Source organism: Nothobranchius furzeri, chromosome 9 (assembly GCF_043380555.1).
Source record: "Nothobranchius furzeri strain GRZ-AD chromosome 9, NfurGRZ-RIMD1, whole genome shotgun sequence".
NCBI lineage: Eukaryota > Metazoa > Chordata > Actinopteri > Cyprinodontiformes > Nothobranchiidae > Nothobranchius > Nothobranchius furzeri.
Genome location: NC_091749.1, coordinates 55,103,738 through 55,125,812, shown reverse-complemented (window position 1 = coordinate 55,125,812; position 22,075 = coordinate 55,103,738). Strand labels below are relative to the sequence as shown.

At 42.0% G+C, this 22,075-nt stretch overlaps 1 protein-coding gene across 2 annotated transcripts in view; it reads left to right on the top strand.

Annotated features, from left to right (window-relative positions):
- The window catches only part of LOC107381286 (MAM domain-containing glycosylphosphatidylinositol anchor protein 1), a 341,592-nt gene extending 320,881 nt beyond the window's left edge, over positions 1 to 20,711 (top strand). For both annotated transcript variants that reach the window (XM_070554534.1, XM_070554533.1), the window contains one exon: positions 20,401 to 20,711. In XM_070554534.1, coding sequence (XP_070410635.1) covers positions 20,401 to 20,624 — 224 coding nt within the window. In that variant the 3' untranslated portion in view covers positions 20,625 to 20,711. The remainder of the gene's footprint in view (positions 1 to 20,400) is intronic.
- The last annotated feature ends 1,364 nt before the right edge of the window (positions 20,712 to 22,075 follow it).

The following is a 22,075-nucleotide window of genomic DNA, read 5'->3' as shown; positions in this document are numbered from 1 at the left end:
CCAAGGAGACATCTCAGGACCGATTTGGTCGCACTAAGGTCCTTCAACCAGCCTCGTGCCCGGAGGAAACCATCTCCACCTGACATCTCGGATCCAGAAGAGGGTCTCCTGATATTGGGTGATGACACTCTTGACAGATTGCGTCGTATGCTGTTTCTTCTAATCACCATCAGTTAGCTGCAAAACAGCTTTCCACCCAGAAACACTTCTCTCGCTGAAAGAAACCTTCTGAAATTGTCACGTTGAACAATACGGACTAATCAGGGCAGGAGAGAAACACAGTCAGGAGGGCAGGGGCAGAACGTGACAGATATTCATTCACGCATCCAAAAAACTCGCATTTTCATTTTAGCTTCCACTCAGTCACAGGTTTGCTTTTAAAACCAATTTTAATATCAAATTGTCTGTTAAAAGTTGTCATTTCTAAATTGTCATTTTTTAAAGTGTTAGTAATAAATTCTTAACTTTAAAAACTTGACTCTTGTCTGAAATGGAACACAGAATGGTGTATATTTTTGGTTATTGAAAAAGCAAAGATTCCTTTAAACTTCTGATTAAATAAATAAACGTTTGCTATTAAATTTAATTATCTTGAATTAAACATTAATCTTTGGATTAAAAATAGACCAAGCACGTTGGCATATGAACTTCTATCGAGTATATAATATCCTAGATATTTATATATGATAGAAGCTTCATTGTTAACTTGTTTGGATATTTTCTCAGAATCTAACAAAGCTGATAGCAGACATTGTTGATTCTAGTATGTAGTTAAAAACGCTACACATCTGTGACGTGACTAAGGTGAGACTTCTTGTGACCGCAGCTGCTTTATTTATTTATTTATTTATTTATTTATTTATTTATTTATTTATTTATTTATCCACAAATCACTTTCTCCCTAAAAGACTTGCCACTGTGTGCCTATGTGTTTCCTTGTTAAGGGATGTTAGCAGCCTGTGAGGAATAATATTACCGACATGTTCTTAAAACTAAATAATTATACGTACAAATTAAATCACTATACAGCAAACGTGTCCTGGAGTTCCCATAGTTTCATTTACAGCATAAAATATTACTTCACTACTTCATGTTTGAATTCTCTTGGAAGACTGCATTGAGATGTCTTTTTAGATCATCCCAACATTTTAGCCAGTTAAAGGCCTATTTGATTTTAAAAGGTTTAAGTTGTACCATTTACTGCATTTGAAATAGAACAGCATCTTTTTGATGCTGTTTCCAACAGACATTACTGTGGAAAATCTTCTCAGAAGACCAAAGAACTGAGAGAGAATGACTCCATTAAAATCATATTGCTTGATGTTCAGTCACAGAAGATCTCTTGTGTTTTATTTCACACACTCTGTGCACGGAGGGAAGAAAAGTTCCACATCCTTACAATTGTGCTTTTTACATAATTCATCAAAAGCTGCTCATCTGGGCTTCCTTTAACTGCTTCGACAGGGGCAGAAATCTGAATGTAAAATGTTGAAATGGTCTCATAAAGGTTTCAGAGTCTCGGAAGAACAATATACTGTAAAAGTTGACTTTGTTCCCTTTGAACATCATCGCTTCCTTCAAACATTTAACCATGATCTGAGTAGCAGAGACTGAACGGAACAGATGAATGTGTTTAAATAATAAGAAAAAGAAGGATGATTATTGATCAAATATAGGAGGATTTTTGCTGGCATCTTTGTGTGGTTGCCTTAAGAATCCATCACGTCTGCTGACGTCATCTGACCAGCAGCGGTTGGTTGATCTGAGGGCGAGGTTGAGGTAGAGAGGTGATGGGATCTGCTCCTAGCCTATAGAATTAGCTTCCTGTCAATATTAGGCAGGCCTCCCCGCTAGGGGTTTCAAAACTCAAAGATGCGTTTCTACTTGTTAGCGTTTAACACAACTTGATTGCTGGGCATCCACTCATGTTTACCACGTATACACTCATTTATGTTTTAAGTTGTGCTGCGGTTTTTCAGTCCATGTTTATTTTAAGTTCTGATGTGTTTTATTGTTGGTGTGTTTTTAGTGTTTTATCTATGCCAGAGGTCCTCAACAAAATTTGTTCAATGGTTACTTTTAATACATTGTCAATAGAATATAAAGGTATTCAATAAAATGTAATTTTCCATAAAAGTACTGATTATCGATATCACTGAGCCTTTAATATTCGATTGATGATTAAACTAGGTACTTTGGGTATGCTAGGGGAACAACACTTTACAATAATTTGACACAGAGACCAAATTATAGTTTATAAAAATCTATTTTTTACTATATTAATGATGATGAAAGGCATATGATAATAAATGGTGATTCAAAGTGACATTAAATGAGACAATGAATGCACTCTGATGAAACATAACCTTGGATGTCTTGGGAGTTTTACTAAGTGACTCAGAAAGGTGTGATGTCAGGGTTTATAAAATAAATGTAAAGTTTTTTGGATGTTATTTAACAAGTTATCAAATTAATATCAACCACTCTGACGCCATTGGATGGCCTACGCACCAGGATAGTGGAAGTTCTTAGAGACCAGGGGCCTCATTTATAAATCTTGCTTACGCACAAAATGGGGCTGGAAAACTGCGTAAACAACTTTCCACACAAACTTTGGGATTTATGAAAGAAAGCTTAGCGGAAAAATGAGCGCAACTTTAAGTTGACTAAGGACCTTGCTTACGCACATTTTGGACACGGAGAGCACCTGCAGTGCTGCTGCTGAGAAGGATACAATTATGAATTCCAACAGCATTATCGCTTGTACCACTTCGTGCACACACGGAACAAGCCCCCCCCACATGCACACACACGCGCGCGCGCACACACACACAAGCGCAGAAAACGGAATGCTGAACATCAGCAAGGGGACAGATTGAGACAGAATGTCATGCGTCTGTGAAAGTGTGAGCATCCTGTCACTGTGATCCGATTGATCATGCGCCCTGGCTACTTGGTCAAGGGAGATCTCCGTTTGGGTGACTGGTTAGTGTGCGTGCCTCTCGCCCAGGAGCCTGAGGATCAGATCCCGATTGGACTATTTTTTTTTTTATCCGCCACAGATCTCTCTGAAGAAATCACAGCATTGACAGCCTCAGCAATGCTGTGCCACTCCGTGGATTTTCCCTTATTTGTTTTGCAAAAGCACTTCCTTTCATTTCTCCACCTCACCCACAAATACCTCAATCTCTGCTTCGGTGAAATAATGCTTCCTTGAACAGCGGCCGCGATCTTAATGGTGAAATGCTTCAACGAGCCACCTTACGTATATGTTTAATTCCTCATTATTAGACGATTGGGTGTCCTACTGACTGAAAGGGCCAGACATCATCTACTTTAGACTGTTCCACTGTATCCAGAGAATCTGCATTAACTTTTAAAGTCTCATAAATTAATCTGATAGTCTGAAACACTACTGGGAAGATGGAAGGTGAAGAGCAGATAAAAGAGAATGGAATAAGGTTAGGCATTTGGGAGGATACAACCTTCTAGAAAGAAGGCATAACTTTAAAATAAAAGGATAAGTAGGTTTATGAAAGAACATACAAACACGCGTTTGGCTGTTGTAAGAGGATGTGTTTCATCAGCTTGTAGTTGATTCATCATTGACACATTGTCATAAAAATTTTAATACTACTCATTTTATTTTCCAAAATATAATATTATGCAAATGTAAAAAATATATCCATCTGTCCATCCATTCTTCTATTTTCTATCCATGACTTAACAATCCTTTCTAGCTTGGATAAAACATCTTCACAATACATTTTCCATTAGTCTTCTGTCATTTCTGGAACTTTGTCCCGGTGGCAAACACCAGGAATCACACAGGATTTCCTCCATCCTCTTTACCTCGTGCAGCTCATCCAGAGGACCACCAACACATGCTACTGGTTAGCGAGCTCAACTGGCAGCAAGAATGATTATCTTGTGTAGTGAGACTCATCTGCAGTTCTGCAACTCAGGTTAGCAAGGTGATGTGCAAAATGATTTTGGAAAGATTTGCCTGTGTATGTATTTGGTGAAATATGTCAGACTGGTCAGCTGGATACAGGAGTTGAGCTTGTTGAGAGCGTGGTCTCACAGACGCGGAAGTGATAGCGTCGGTGAAATGCCAGCTCACGGTTTAATCTAGGAATCACCGAGCGTTCGAGCGTCAATGAAGTGACACGGAAATGCTGGGTTTTCCAGAAGTAAGTAAGAACACTTACTGTGAGCTGAGAGTTCGTAAGATGGATCGGTTGCTTGGAAACTCTGATCATAGATCCGAAGAAACAATGACTGAGTGGTGAGCTGGGGAGGCGACTTCCGTATATAGTCGCGGTTCGTGACGTAGGTGCGACGTGGAGGGAATCCCTGCGAGGGGCATGCTGGGAGTTGTGGTCCATGGTGGAGGTGGGCTAGCTGGGAGAGGCTGGTTTGGGGACTTGGGTTCTGACAAAATATTTATGTGTGTGTGTGTTTATATATATACATAGCCTGCTAAACGGCCATGTATTTCATCAAATTGACCAGAAGTTTGCCTTGTGGTCTAGCAGGCATGTTGTCAATTCATCAGTTCTAGTTGACCTCTTAAACATGAACTGATGTGTCACGTCAAGTGTATTGACTGAACAGCAACCTGGGAGGCTCTGAATTAAACTGCAACTGGATCATTTTAATTTCTTGAAGATCTGTTTGCAACAGACGAGCTGACTCATTTCAAACCTGAAAAATGCAGTTTCATCAACAGGAGCTAGGCCACAAATCAATTACCTGACTTTAATTTGAGAACAGGGATGTTCAAATGCTGGACAGAAAATATTGATGACACAGAAGGAGATACACATAAAAAAACCAGCTTCACATGCAAACCAGGACAACAAAGGCTACAGCAACCCTGATGAGAGAATCAGTGAACTGATCTATAAAATAGCTTTCGTTGACAAAGATCTCTCGACTATTTTTAAGATTGGTACTCCATCTTCACTAAGTGTTTTCACAAAAATGAAATTGCCATTCTTTCTTTCCCAAAGCTGTTTTTATAAATACTCTAGAGAAAAAATAGGTAAGTTCTGTACTTGCCATGACAACGAATGCTTCCTTATAAAGTCCAACTGTCATGGTCTGTGGTGAGTTTGCCTGCCTGTAACCTGGTTGTTCTACTCTGAGCTTGTTTCCACAGGTGGGCGTGTCTGAGAGCTCCCAGCTGAAGCTGATCTCATCATCAAGGCCAGGGGATTTAAGGAGCAGTGTGACTCTTCACCACGCCGGATGATTACTCAGTTTTGGGTTCCTCTTAAAATCCTCAGTCTCTCCAGAACCAACCCGGATCACAACCTACATGACACACTGCTCCATCCTCTGACCGCCCGCTCTCAGCCGCTCACCTACCACATCCATTTCGGCTCCTACACCTCAGGACAAACCAACCACCTTTCCTGGATATCCTCAGCTCACCCGGACCAGACAACCCTCCCGGTGCATTTAGTACTGCCAAGGAACAGTAAGACCAGTCTCCAGTTACAATTCCGTCTGTTTCCACTAGTTATTCACTCTGTCTCCCTCCTTAGAAACCTCCTCCTGGAGTCCTGCTGCCAGTCCTGCATCTCGTCGAGTCCCGAACCTCTGTTGCTCATTATTTCCAAAAATAAAACCCTTTTTACTTACCTTCCCGCTCTCCGTGTGTGATTCTGCATGTCGTGGGTCAAGAAATTGCCTCAGGCCATGACAGAATCATCCGGCCATGATATTGACTCCATTGCAGAATCCGATCCATCCGTTAACTTTCCGTCCGCCGTTTCTGAAACACTCTCCCGTCACGAACACGCCATCCATAGCTTGCTAGAACAATCCTCTGACTCCCACCAACGGTTACTCCATATGGACAACATGTTACGCACCCTCACTGCCAAGCTAACTTCCCCGGAACCTTCCGCACAGCCGCCTCCTGTTTCTTCTCCGTCCGCACATCCGGTTCCGTCTCCAGCAATAAACTTCCGGATACCTACTTCTCTCCCATCTGAAACATATTCCGGTGAGTTCGGCAAATGCCGTGGATTTTTATTTAGTTGTCAGTTAGCTTTTGAAAGATCTCCCGAAGCATTTGCATTAGATTCAGTTAAGATTTCATACATAATTGGGTTACTCCGTGGCAAGGCGTTAGACTGGGCTGAGGCTAGGAGTCATGACACCAGTTTTTTGCATGGTCCTCTCTCTCGGTTTCTGACGGATTTTAAGCAGACTTTTGATCACTCTGAGTCCCCAGCTGAAATTGCTAAGCGCTTATGGAACCTCCGTCAGGGAAAACAGTCCGTAGCTGACTTCGCAATCGAGTTTCGCACACTGGCAGCAGTGTCTTCGCTAGATCATAGTTCACTCCTGGGAGCATTCACCCAGGCATTGAATGACCGCCTCCAGGACCAGTTGGCGTTATGCCAAGAACCTCCCGACCTTGAATCACTCATATCCTTGGCAATAAAAATAGAAAAACGTCTCAAAGAACGTTCTAAGATGTCCACAGTATCTAATTTTTCACTAACCCAAACCAGAAACGTTCTGCCACCAGCCACTGCCCCATCAGGAGACGAGCCCATGCAGATAGGCAGAACTAAACTGACCACCGAAGAAAGGCAACGTAGTTTAACCTCTAACCTCTGCCTCTACTGCGGCCAACCTGGTCACCGTCTCTCCAACTGTGTTCTACGTTTAAAAGGGCAAGCCCACCAGTAGTTCCGGGTATACTGGTGGGTGGTAACGTGGCTTCTGAAACCCGCTGTTCTCTGTCCTGTGTCATCATGTTTCATCAAGAGAGCTGTATGTTGAAGGCACTACTGGATTCAGGCTGTGAGCGTAATATGCTGGATTTAACAGTCGTTCAAAAGCTGAATATCCCCACTATTCCTCTTCCTACTCCTCTGAGAGCATCATCCCTGGACGGCAATAGCCTTACCACCATCACCCACCAGACTGTGCCCGTAACGTTACAGGTATCAGGTAATCATCAGGAGAGCATTTCTTTTTTTGTATTTCCATCCCCACACTCACCTGTTGTCCTAGGACATGACTGGCTTGTTACCCATAACCCCCAAATTAATTGGAGGACGTCCCAAGTTACCATCTGGAGTGCTCATTGTTTGTCTAATTGCCTTCGCTCTGCTTCTCCTTCCAGTTCTACTTCTAACCCCGATCCACCTGTTCCCCCCGATCTGTCTGGAGTTCCTGAAGAATATCATGATATCTCCCTCGTCTTCAGTAAAGACCGAGCTTCCTCACTGCCCCCTCACAGACCATATGACTGCGCTATCGACCTTCTGCCTGGCGCCACACTCCCAGCCAGCAGGTTGTATAATCTATCTAAACCAGAACAACTCTGTATGTCCACTTACATAAAAGAATCTCTAGCCTCCGGTTTAATTAGACCCTCCACTTCTCCCCTGGGCGCGGGGTTTTTCTTCGTTTCCAAGAAAGATGGTTCCCTGAGACCCTGTATCGATTACAGGGGCCTCAACCAGATAACGGTAAAAAACAAATATCCACTCCCATTACTTTCCTCCACCTTCGAACCTGTAAAAGATGCAACTATATTCACAAAACTTGACCTGCGTAATGCCTATCATCTCGTTCGCATCAGAGAAGGCGACGAATGGAAGACCGCGTTCAAAACTCCCTTAGGTCACTTCGAGTACCTAGTTATGCCTTTTGGCCTCACAAATGCCCCTGCCGTATTCCAGTCCTTGGTCAACACCGTCTTGGGCGATTTCCTCAACCAATTCGTCACTGTATACCTCGATGACATCCTAATCTTTTCTAAATCTTCTGCAGAACATCGGCAACACGTTAGAGCCGTGCTTCAACGCCTCCTGGAGAATCGTTTGTATGTGAAAGCAGAGAAGTGTGAATTCCACGTTTCATCAGTTAAGTTCCTCGGCTTCATCCTCGAGAGCGGGCGGTTGAAGACAGACCCGGACAAAATCCAATCAGTTCTCTCCTGGCCTACCCCCACTACTCGTAAGCAACTCCAACGTTTTCTGGGTTTTGCTAATTTTTACCGTCGCTTCATCAAGGATTACAGTAATACTGCCGCTCCCCTCACCCAACTCACTTCGATAAATAAACCTTTTATCTGGTCTCCCGCTGCAGAGAAGGCATTTCAGGATCTGAAAATCAAATTCACCCAAGCACCAATTCTCACCCGTCCCGACACCTCCGCCCAGTTTACCCTGGAAGTCGATGCCTCAGACTCTGGTGTTGGTGCTGTTCTCTCTCAAGTCTCTCCCTCAGATCACCGTCTCCATCCATGCGCCTTCTTCTCTCGAAGACTCTCTCCTGCCGAACAGAATTATGATGTTGGGGATCGTGAACTGCTGGGCATTAAGTTGGCTCTGGAGGAGTGGCGGCACTGGCTAGAAGGAGCAGAACACCCCATTATCATCTGGACCGATCACAAAAACCTTGCATACTTGAAGGAAGCAAAAAGATTAAACCCCCGACAGTCCCGCTGGTCCCTATTCTTTTCTCGTTTCCATTTCCTCATCTCTTACAGACCCGGTTCCAAGAATACAAAGCCAGACGCCCTATCTCGATTGTACTCTCCTGACAAGGACCCTGAACCTGCACCTATCCTGCCACCATCCTGTATCGTGGGTGCAGTAGCCTGGGACATCTCCAAGAAAGTTCAGGAGGCCCAACTGACCGAACCGGACCCAGGTACTGGACCACCTCAAAAAATGTACGTACCAACCAGAGTCCGTGGAGACCTAATCCATTGGGCTCACACTGCAAAATTTTCCATTCACCCGGGGGTCGGTCGTACTTTAGCTTTGATCCGTAGGACTTTCTGGTGGCCATCTATGTACAAAGACGTCCGCGAATACATCAACGCCTGCTCCATCTGTGCCCGTAACAAGACCAGTAACCAACCTCCATACGGACTTCTCAACCCACTGCCTGTACCCTCTCGGCCATGGTCCCACATCGCATTGGACTTCGTCACTGGTTTGCCTCTCTCTAATGGTTTTTCGGTCATCCTCACTATCGTTGATCGCTTTTCTAAATCCTGTCACCTAGTTCCACTCAAAGCACTCCCATCCTCTGCTGAAACAGCCCAACTGCTTATCAAACATGTTTTTCGTCTCCATGGCATCCCCTCAGAAATACTGTCCGACCGTGGGCCCCAGTTCCTGTCCCGGGTATGGAGGGAATTCGCCGATCTCCTGGGAGCCCGTGTCGCCCTGAGTTCTGGATTTCACCCTCAAACTAATGGGCAATGCGAGAGAATGAACCAGGAACTCGAGGCCATGTTGAGATGCGTGTGTTCAGCCAATCCCTCCGGTTGGAGTTCTCAACTTCCGTGGGTGGAGTATGCTCACAACGCTCACACCTCTGCGTCCACTGGCCTGTCTCCATTTGAGACTGTCCTTGGCTACCAACCCCCTTTGTTCCCATCAGATCCAGGCCCTCCGGCTACTGCCCCCCAGTTCCTTCGACGTGCCAGGCGCACCTGGGCCCAGACCACAGCGGCTCTGCAGCGGACAGCAGATCGTAATCGCCGTCTTGCGGATCGACGCCGGCGACCCGCTCCGGTATATGCACCCGGGCAAAGGGTTTGGCTCTCTACCAGGGATATCCGCCTGAAGGACACCAACCGGAAACTAGCTCCTCGATTCATCGGTCCGTATTCCATTGTTGATGTCATCAGCCCGTCTACCGTCCGTTTGGCTCTGCCCCCTTCCATGAGGGTCCATCCTGTATTCCACGTCTCCCTGCTCAAGCCTGTCCTCTCTAGTCCCCTTTGTCCTGCTCCTGCTCCTCCTCCGCCTGCTCGGCTTGTTGGAGGTGGTCTGGTCTACCCTGTCCGTCGCCTCCTCGATGTCCGCCCCCGGGGCCGGGGCTTCCAGTACCTGGTGGACTGGGAGGGTTACGGTCCCGAGGACCGCTCCTGGGTTCCCCGCTCTTTTATCACGGACCCGGACCTCATCAGGGACTTTGAGGCTTCTCGGGCTTCCTCCTCCTCCGCCTCCTCCTCCTCTGCTCGGCCGCCAGGTGGCGTCCGTTGAGGGGGGGGTACTGTCATGGTCCGTGGTGAGTTTGCCTGCCTGTAACCTGGTTGTTCTACTCTGAGCTTGTTTCCACAGGTGGGCGTGTCTGAGAGCTCCCAGCTGAAGCTGATCTCATCATCAAGGCCAGGGGATTTAAGGAGCAGTGTGACTCTTCACCACGCCGGATGATTACTCAGTTTTGGGTTCCTCTTAAAATCCTCAGTCTCTCCAGAACCAACCCGGATCACAACCTACATGACACACTGCTCCATCCTCTGACCGCCCGCTCTCAGCCGCTCACCTACCACATCCATTTCGGCTCCAACACCTCAGGACAAACCAACCACCTTTCCTGGATATCCTCAGCTCACCCGGACCAGACAACCCTCCCGGTGCATTTAGTACTGCCAAGAAACAGTAAGACCAGTCTCCAGTTACAATTCCGTCTGTTTCCACTAGTTATTCACTCTGTCTCCCTCCTTAGAAACCTCCTCCTGGAGTCCTGCTGCCAGTCCTGCATCTCGTCGAGTCCCGAACCTCTGTTGCTCATTATTTCCAAAAATAAAACCCTTTTTACTTACCTTCCCGCTCTCCGTGTGTGATTCTGCATGTCGTGGGTCAAGAAATTGCCTCAGGCCATGACACCACCGTCTTCTGTAACGCGTGAAGAGCCTTGTAGGTTGAACAAACTTTATAGTTTTAGCACTTTACTGAACAAACAGACCTAAGCATGTCTGCTACAGATCATCTCTGACCTTGAGTACTCTTCTAACTGGAAATCCTGTTTCAGACCAGTTAAATATCCATGTGAGCCATTGAGCCAGTGGTTTTATTACGGGCCAATTAGTCCCCTGTATTCACTTTCATTGAAACGCCTGCTTATCTGCTCCAGTGTTTGCACACTCCCTGCATATATAAGCTCCCTTACACACAGAGAGCGAGAGAGACAAAATCAGAACAGAATAAACTGTGTTGGTCTAGAGAACATCATGCTAAGTATGTTTGCTCTTGAATGGTGCTAACAGCTTGATAAGTGGTAATACAATTACCAATGTGACTGTTGTATCCTTTAGCTCAGGTTGCAGGAAAAGTTTGACGAATAAACTAAAGCATGTTCAACCAGAAAACTGAAAATAGGGGTGAGTACGAAAAAAAAAGGACACAAGGAGTTCAGTTTCCTACACCAAATGTTTTCTGCTTTCGCCTTAGCATGGCTCTTCTGGCTGATATTCACAACATATTTTCTCCATGTTTTCTTTGAGACTGTTTTTCATGTCCAGATTTTAGCCAGCTAACTTCTTGTAAACCTGAGCGGATGTTAATATATATATATATATATATATATATATATATATATATATATATATATATATATATATATATATATATATATATAATTATTATTATTATTATTATATTTTTTTGTTGTTGCAAGAAACACAATCTTTCAGCAAATGAAGGCTGCTATAAGTGTTTGGTTGAACTTTGTGAGATGTGATATCTTCAGTAACTCCTATGTCTGCACAGAGGTCTCCTCCCAGAGGGACAAGTCTGAAAGCCATTCTTTGTAAGGTGCCGTGGGACCAAACCAATTTTAGATCAGAAGCAGATCATTTCAGTTTATGACATTTGGAGTCCTATTCTTTTTGCCATTACCCACAGCTCCTGTCCATAGGCAACTGATCAATTAATAAATTGAAAACTTTGCCTATCCACTTAGCTTGTTTGAATGGTAAAGTTGCATCCCTGCCCAAATATGCCTATCAGTTTCAGTTTCATCCCTTTTGAGCAAAACCAAGAGATAGTTTAAGTCTTGCACCTGACCCAATGGCTCCTTCAGAACCTGGTTATCTATGATGTTTCAATTGAGGGCCCAGCCTGCAGTCTCTGAAGTGTGTGTCTTCATCCCAACTTCATCCCAGCTGTAAGCAACCGCTCACACCCTGCTCAGGATCCTGGGGCAATATACACTTTCCACGATTTGGTCTGTCATCCACACAAAAATGCAGACATATAGCAACAAAAGCAAATATTAAAAAACTTCCAACCAAAGTGAAGATTTTTGAATCCTGCAGAGTCAGCATTTGCTTGTGGACATAAATAACCAGGGCTTTAGGTCATTGTCCTGTTTTTAAACAGCCCAGATATCCTGTGTTGGCATTTTTGTTGTTGTTGCAAGAAACAAAATCTTTCAGCAAATGAAGGCTGCTATAAGTGTTTGGTTGAACTTTGTGAGATGTGATATCTTCAGTAACTCCTATGTCTGCACAGAGGTCTCTTCCCAGAGGGACAAGTCTGAAAGCCATTCTTTGTAAGGTTTCTCTCTCTCCTGATAATAACTTTTTGTTTTCATTGACTTTTGATGTGCTAATACTAGTTTATCCGTTTAATTATAGATCCACTAGGATAAATACAATAAAGTTTATCTTTCACCAAATACAATATTTACTAAGACATCACAATATTACTAGTGTGTGTGTGTGTGTGTGTGTGTGTGTGTGTGTGTGTGTGTGTGTGTGTGTGTGTGTGTGTGTGTGTGTGTGTGTGTGTGTGTGTGTGTGTGTGTATGTATGTGTGTGTGTGTGTGTGTGTGTGTTTGTGCCTGTGTCTGTGTGTGTGTGTTTGTCTGTGTGTGTGTGTGTGTGTGTGTGTGTGTGTCTGTGTGTGTGTCTGTGTCTTTGTCTGCCTGCTCTGTCTTCTCGATCCCCAGTGAGTCGTGGAGGATGGCTGCTTATACTGAGCCAGGATTCTCTGGAGGTTTCTTCCTGTTAAAAGGGAGTTTTCCTCTCCACTGTCGCTGCATGATTGCTTAGTATGAGGATTGCTGTATAGTCACTGACACTAGTCAGTGACTTGATGCAATTTGCTGGGTTCCTTATATAGGAAACATTATTTCTGATTGGCTTAATGAACTGTGAATTGGAATGTTTATTATGTGAAGTGCCTTGAGACGACTCTTGTCGTGATTTGGCGCTATGTAAATAAACTTGAATTGAATTGAATTAACATTATCCAAGTGCTTTCTGCTTGCTAGTTTTTGCAAGCTCAGTTACTGCCCTATGTAGAGGCCTCTGGTAAAGATGGATGGTTATTGTCATGTTTTGTGGAAGTGATGCAGGGAGAGAGAATTCTGATTGGACAGGATAAAACCGAGGTGGTGTGGAGCCACATTTTGAAGGGGGAGGATATTTGGTTAAAAACAAAAACTGCTACATGGGTACATGGCATGATTTGATGAAACCTATAGGACCATGTGATCTGCAAAAAAGCAGTGGTGCTTTTGAAGCCCCCCAAAAAATGTGGTCCACAGTAGTTCTGAATAAAATATGTGACAAAATGTTCTTTTTGTTGAGAGAAAGCAAAAACAAAATATTATAAAAAGCATAATCAGCTCTCGAGCTACAATGATTTATTTTTGTTTTCACATTGAAAATAATGTGATAAGTCACACGTTTTTAGCACAAAGCAAATGAGTATAAATCAAAATGTGTAAAAAAAAACATGCTGTCTATTAAAACTGAACCCACATTATCCTGAATCTCTTTGTGATACAAGTCAAACTTTGCTACGGACATTTTTGAGTTAGTAAAGAATAAAAAATACTTAATTTTTTTTATTTATTTTTGCAGAAAGATATGCTCCTTCCTTATTTTGGTGTTTGGGATTTACTTTGGCTCCTTGTAGCGTCATCTTAAGTTTTTGGATGTATTTGTGTCACTGTTCATTGATTCTCTTCCAGCTCTACTACTCACTTGTGAGCTGTCTGTCTAATCAGCCCAGCTGCCGTCAATCAACAATCAGCCTCCCAGCACTTAAACAGTCCTTTTTCGCCCCAGCTTCTTTTGGCAGATCCTCTGGTTGATTGTCAGCAATGCACATAATAAGTGCTTTTTGCCTTTTCATTAGTAGTTGAGTCTTTAGTCTTGGTGAAGTTTATCCTTGAGAATTTTGGAGGCTTTTGTTTACCTTTAAAAATATCTGAGCCTTTTTCTCAACATCCTGTCACACAGTTTGGCCACTCAGCATCATCAAAGACTCACAGAATGGTCAAACTAATGATAAACTTTGTTTTTTTTAATCTGTTTTTGACAACTTTAGCTGAAATCTTTGGAGTCAGAATTGATAATAAATCATTTTGTCGACAAAGGACATTTTCCAAACATGCAGCTTTAATGAATGTGGAAATAAAAATATGTTCTGAAGATAAGACATTTTGCTGAACTTGTCTTCAGAGGGATTAGGCATGACCTAAGAGCTCAGACTTGCACTCTTATGCTAAAAAACAACTGCTTGCTTGCGGGATGTGTTTGTTATTTTGGTAGGGGAAAGACGAGTTGAGCCATAGAGGACCCAGACTTCATCAGTCGTTCAGAACTAAAGTCACGTTCACCAAAACACTCGACTGGCTAAGAAAGGACACAATCAGAAGGAACAATTGTGGGGGGGGGGGGGGGGAAGCATCCAACACTTTAATTTAGACCCAATCAAAAACACAACCTGGCCTAATGAATTGAAAACAGTATTACCCGTCCAGAGGCACGGCTAGAACAGCAGAGCTACATTGTGAGCACTGCATGGAAGTAGAGCCATCTCTGGACCAGCATGTTGGATTTCAAGTAATTTGAAGAATATGTCCATTTATTTATTCTGGTTTTTGGGTTAAATAACAAACCTCAGTGTCTGTGCTGCTCTTTGCCTAAACATAACTCCAAATAAAATGTTAAGCTCAAATACTCAATTTGTGCTGTAATTGTAGGAAATAAGTTTTGGAGAGAAATGCTTAATTTATTTCAGTCAAAAGAAAATGTATGGAAAAGTGACTTAATTTTGTTTTATATAAAATATTTTAAGGAAATCATCTGCAACGTTGAATCAGCCACACAATTTATTGATGGAATGTTAATTTTTTTATTGTGCATAAATGTGACCGTTGTGCATGCATATGCCTTATTACATTTGTAGAACACCAAACATTCTGCTTATTTAGGATTGTTTTGCAGCTACATATGTAGATACTTGGTCAATTTTTTAGCTTTTAAATCCAAAAATTTTTCATTTCAATCTTTTTTTTTTCTCTCAATAGTTTACTCAGTGAAAATTCTAGCATATGCTGATGCTGTTGTTAACCCTTTATAGGGCCAACATCCATATTTAAACACTTCCACTCACATCATAAATGATGCCCGTGTGCCATTTCCCTCAGAATTACGGGATTTCACCCAAACAATAATCAGAGATCAAGCTAGTCATGGTTTGTGCCATGGTGCCATTCCACCAATCATTGTGCTATGTTACAAAGTATTGAGTGACGTCCGGGCTATAGAGCTCCGGACGTCACGTGACTCTCAGAGAGTAGAAGCCATGTTGGCAGACAACAGGTAAACAAAATGAACGGGATTGGCTTGGATTTTACTTCGTCGGAGTTTACTTCACACTTTAAAACCAAAGAAATTGTTTTATATAGTCAGAAATTAAATAGACTAAACATCTCTGACCCTTACCGTGCCCCTGGGATACTTTTTAAAAACACCAGAAGCTGTCGGAGCGGACTTCTTACCAGACCTGACCAGGGAACACCTTGGGATTTCCTCTGAGGAGCGGTCCCAAGTGGTTGGGTAGAGGGAAGTCTGGGCCTCTCGACTTCGGCTACTGCCCCCACGACCCGACTCCGGATAAGCAGATGAAAATGGATGGATGGACAAATAACAGATTTACTTGTAAGTAGTTTAAATAGAGTGCTGTGCTGTTTGAATGTATAAACTGAACGCCAAGAGAAATCATTAGTCTGATTTTTTTCCGTGAATAAAATAAATATGTCAGGCAGGAGCATCTCAGGATCTGTCTGAGATCTGTTTCGGTGAGACAGATAATAGCAATCCAAAGTGCGTTTTATGTGTGATCTGACAATTGATCAACCATTGCTTAAAAATTAAATACAGCTTAGCTGGTTAATTGCTGTGATCATAAAACACATAAACGGCAGCACGCAGAACTCACGAGGCAACGTTTTACGTGACGTTTACTTGTTGCTATGAAAAATAAGACAGAAAAAGCCACACCAAAATAAGTTTAGGAAGCCCACTAAAAATCGTAATAAAAGCATTTAAAATAAATACCATACACAGTTGACGGAATGTTGGTTTAAGTACCTGATATGAAGTGGTCGCTGCATAAGCGAAAACCTTTACTCTCGGGATCCCACAGTTTCATTTCAGTCACCAGTGCGTTTTATTACAATGATCCAACGTTTGCGGTGCTCCGGATCTTGTGGAATCCTGTAGATGGCTCGTCCCTTATGTCGTCCGTGTCTGTTCTGGCATCCTGGGTCACAATCGGAATCTACCATATTTCCCGTTTGATTGAGTTTTCTGACAATAACAAATAGTCCAGCTGCGGGCTTCTGCCTGCCAAGATGGCGCAATTTCGATTTGAACTGTTGCATGCCGGGAGAAGTGACGTCAACTCCCGGAGCTCTATAAAGCACCAAATATTGATCTCTCTGTAGAACCAGAAAACTGCTCTGTCTCCTCTTGTGTTCACGGTCAGATCTCTAAAACCAACAATGCTAGGTTTATGAAACTCTCACATCACCAGGTTGATTAGTTGTGCTAAATAAGGATATATGTGTTGTAAAATGTTAAACTCAATGAAGTTGGTGAAATCCTAGCATGAAAATCAAATCTGCCATAGCTGATCAAACATCTTGAACAGTTAAAAGAAATTATGAATATTTGTAGGTAAAGCATGTTTTTTAGACATAATCTTAATATTCATGATAACCGTAATCATAACAGTTATAATAATGAATATATTTTGAAATTTTAAAGAAAGATTTCTCTGGGAAATGGAGAAGGACAGGTATTGTGCCAACCAATCTCGCCATAAGTGATGATGATGAACAGGAAGAAGATGACATTGAGGCAGATCCTCAAATATAAAAAAATTAAAATATTCTAATAATCTATATTTGATCAGAATAAGCACCTATTGTTCAATATCTTTACAAGAATATTCCACAATATGTTTTTATAAAAACATACTAATTGTGAAAAAATCTGTATTTTTAACAGTACTAGATAGTGTTCCAAAATTAGCTAGATTATTCTAAAGTGTCTTATAACCATTTATATTATTCAAAAATAATGTTTATTTAACTTGTTCATGTGTTTTGTTTTGCAATTTATTTTACCAGAAAAGGGCCAACATCCATATTTGATGACTTCATTTTCTCTGGTTTTCTGGATGCAAATAAATATTTTTGAAAAGTGTAACAAAGAAATACACTTTGGTTATGGACTACAATAACACCCTGGGTTTGAATAAAAAAAATATTAAGATGCTGCAATGAGAGCCCGATAAAGGGTTCAGAAAAGCCTGGGACATTACCTCAAATAAAAAGTAGTAACGGTAATCTAAGAGCTGTGCATGTACAGTGGGTACGGAAAGTATTCAGACCCCCATAAAATGTTCACTCAGTTGCATTGCAGCCATTTGATAAAATCAATTAAATTCCTTTTTTCCTCATTAATGTACACACAGCACCCCATATTGACAGAAAAACAATGCATTTTAGAAACTTCTGGTGATTTAATAAAAGAAATATTGAAATATCACATGGTCCTATTGTAAGTAAGCAGGCCTTTTGCTATGACACTTATATATTTACCTCAGGTATTTCCATTTCTTCTGATCATCCTTGAGATTATCCTACACCATCATTGGAGTCCAGCTGTGTTCGATGAACTTGATTTGGAAAGCCACACAGATAAGAATCTCTAGTCTGATGAGACCAAGACAGAACATTTTGACCCTTAATTCTAAGTTGTTTGTGCAGAGAAAACCAGGCACTGCTCACCAGTTGTCCCCACAGTGAAGCATGGCGATGGCAGCATCATGCTGTGGGGGTGTTTTTCAGCTGCAGGGACAGGACGACTAGCTGCAATCAAGGGAACAATGAAAGCAGCAGAGTACATGACATCCTGGACAAGAACCTTCTCCAGAGGACCTCAGACTAGGTCAAAGGTTTGCCTACCTACATGACAATGACCCTAAGCGCACAGCTAAAATAACCAAGGAGTGGCTTCACAGCAACTCTGTGGCAGTTCTTGAATGGCCCAGGCAGAGCCCTGACTTAACCCAATTGAGCCTCTCTGGAGAGACCTAAAAATGGCTGTCCACCAACGTTCACCATCCAACCTGACAGAACTGGAGATGATCTACAAGGAGGAATGGCAGAGGATCCTCAAATCCAGGTGTAAGAAACTTGTTGCATCTTTACCAAGAAGACTTATGGCTGTATTAGCTCAAAAGGGTGCTTCTACTAAATACTGAGCAAAGGGTCTGAATATTTAGGACCATGTGATATTTCAGTTTATTTTTTAATAACTCTGCATACATTTCTAAAATGCTGTGTTTTTCTGCCAATACAGGGTGCTGTGTGTACATGAATGAGGAAAAAGATGACTTTAATTGATTTTAGCAAATGGCTTCAATAAAAAAAAGAGTGAAAAATTGATGGGGGTCTGAAATACTTTCCGTACCTATTGTACATAAACCCTTAAATTTCTGATTAACTTCATCAACTTTGTGAAGAAAAGGGGAGCAAAATTTAGTTATTATTCACAATATTCAATTCAAGTTTATTTATGTAGCGCCAAATCACAACAAGAGTCGTCTCAAGGCACTTTACATAATAAACATTCCAATACAGGTTAATTCATTAAGCCAATCATAAAAACGTTTCCTATATTAGGAACCCAGCAAATTGCATCAGGTTACTGACTAGTGTCAGTGACTTTACAGCAATCCTTATACTAAGCAAGCATGCAGCGATAGTGGAGAGAAAAACTCCCTTTTAACAAGAAGAAACCTCCAGAGGCCTCAGAATAAGCAGCCATCCACCACGACTCACTGGGGATCAAGAAGACAGAGCACGCACGCACACACACACACACACACACACACACACACACACACACACACACACACACACACACACAAGTAATGTTTCTATGGTTACATTGTGATTTCTTAGTAAATATTATATTTGGCGAGAGATAAACTTTTTTGTATTTATCCTAGTGAATCTATAATTAAACGGGTAAACGTATTAAACGGGTAAACGTATTCAATGTCAAGGAAAGTAGAATGTTATCAGGAGAGGGAGAATGATTAAATGGTTAGTAACAGTGTTCAAGACGATGGCCCCCTCCATGAGGCCGCCACAGCTCAGCAGAACATAATTGTAGCTTCTTCTGGGGAGAAAAACATTTAAGAGAAAAATATAAAGTTAACAGCTGAAATTGCAGAAAATAATACAGTTAAAGAGCAGATTGTAGAAGAAAGTAGTAAAGTGTGAAAAGTGGTCAGTGAATCCACCAGCAGTCTAAGCCTATAGCAGCATAACTACAGAGATAACTCTGGATAACCCAGCCTATTTAGATGGAGACATGTTGGAGGCAGGGCAAAGGGGAGCCGTCTTTACCGACTGTACACTCCACCTCCCTCTGCTCCCCCACTTGTCCAGATCTAGGCTAACATCAGATTTTAACCATAAGCCCCATCAAATAAAAATGTTTTAAGCCTAGTCTTAAAAGTAGACAAGGTGTCTGCCTCATGGACTAAAGCTGGGAGCTGGTTCCACAGGAGAGGAGCCTGATAACTAAAAGGTCTGCCTCCCATCCTAATTTTAGATATTCTGGGAACTACCAGTAAACCTGCAGTCTGAGAGCGAAGTGCTCGGTTAGGAACGTATGGAACCAGATCACTGATGTATGATGGAGCTTGATTATTAAGAGCTTTATATGTGAGAAGGAGGATCTTAAAATCTATTCTGAATTTAACAGGCAGCCATTGTAGGGAAGCTAAGACAGGAGATATGATATCTCTTTCTAATTCTCATCAGAACTCTAGCTGCAGCATTGTGGACAAGCTGAAGACTTTTAACTACATTCTGTGGACTTCCTGAGAGTAATGAATTACAGTAATACAGTCTTGATGTAATAAATACACAAACTACCGTATTTTCCGGACTATAAGCCGATACTTTTTTTCCCACGCTTTGCACCATGCGGCTTATAATGAGGTGTGGCTTTACTGAAGATTTTCCTTCACCTGCCAGGGGGCGCTTTAGCAGAAAGTGAAACAGGTGGAAGTCAAAAGTGGAATTCGAAGAAAGTGCTCTTTTTAATTTAGCACATGCAAGCAGCCGGCATAACGCAGAATCTTTTTCAAATCCATACCTCCTCATCATGGTAACTACATGTATGAGTTCATATGTTGCCACATTTAAGTTGAAGGCCATCGATCTGGCAGTAAAGGAGGAAAACAGTGTTGCTGCACGTAAGCTTGGCATTAAGTAATTCATGGTTCTGCGCTGTAGGCGGCAGCGTGAAGAACTCACTGAAGCCAGCTTCAACCGGGGATGATGACAGCAACATGGACAGCGACACTGACATCGCCACAGAAAAGGTATGTGACGAAGCTCTTCTGAGGCTGTTCAACTCCGACACTGAAGAAAAGGACTTTAATGGCTTTAGTGCGCAAGAGGAAGATGAGAGCGAATTACTTTTTCTGGTAGGCTGGCAAGTGTGTTTTATTTACTAACCAGGCATGTTTTGTGTGCAGTTTTTATTTTCTAATCATCAACGGCTTATTAATGCTGTGTCAGTGCTAATCTTTTCTTCTAAACATGCATGCAAATTACCGGTAATAACGTGTCAGTTCTGTTTTTATTTTATAACCATCCAGAAATATGAATGCTATCAGTGCTGTTTTCATTTCTAAACTTGCAGGCACGTTCACCCGTATTTAAACTTTGTTTTGTTGAATTAAAACAACAATGAAAAACCTCCGGGTAGCATCTTTCTGTCTAATTATCTTATGTTATGGCCAAACATGCGCTGTGCGCCGGAGACCTGCATGTGGCTGCTGCGCTGAGGCTTGTATTCGAGTGTGGCGTGTGTGTGTAGAAAACCTTTATTTTTTTGTTGGTGCGGCTTATATTGAGGTGCACTCTATAGTCCAGAAATTACGGTAGTTTTTCAGCATCACTCCTGGAAAGGATGCATCTGATCTTAGCAATATTCCGAAGGTGGAAAAAAGGAAATCCTACAAACCTGTTTAACGTGGGATTTGAATGATATGTCCTGGTCAAAGATAACACCAAGGTTCCTTACTTTGTTCTCGGAGACTAATTTAATGCCATTCAGGTCAGGTGATTGACTGAGCAATTTCCTTTTCTGAATTTCAGGTCCAAAGATGAGAACTTCAGTCTTGTCTTGATTTAAAAGCAAAAAGTTTTGAGTCATCCAATTTTTTATGTCTTAAAGACAAGCCTGTAGTCTTACTGATTAGGTTCATCGGGGTAAATGGATAGATATAACTGAGTATCGTCAGCATAACAGTGGAAGTTTATCCCATGCTGTCTAATGATTTTACCAATTGGGAGCATATATAGTAAAAAGAATTGGTCCAAGCACTGAACCCTGTGGTACTCCACAAGTAACCCTGGAGTATGAAGACGATTTGTCATGTACGTTTACAAAATGAAATCTATCAGACAGGTCAGATTTAAACCAGCCTGGCGCTGTTCCTTTGATCCCTACTACATGTCCAAGCCTTTCTAAAAGAACATTGTGATCAACTGTGTCAAAAGCAGCACTGAGATCTAACAAGACTAGAACAGGCACAAGATTCTTACACAGAATCATAGCTCTGAACCATGAGAATATCATTTGTAACTCTCACTAATGCAGTTTCAGTTGCTGTGACACTCTCTAAAACCAGACTGAAATTCCTCAAACAGATCATTAGTGTTTAAATGCTCACATACTGGTTGGCCACTATTTTCTCCAGGACTTTGGATAAAAATGGAAGGTTTGCTATTGGTCTATAATTCATTCGGTCATCTGGATACAGAGAAGGCTTCTTAAGTAAAGGTTTGATTACAGCAACCTTAAAATCCTGTGGTACGTATCCATTTACTAAGGATAGATTGATTATATCTAGAATGGGTCAGTAACCAAAGGAAATGCATCTTTAAGTAATTTGGTTGG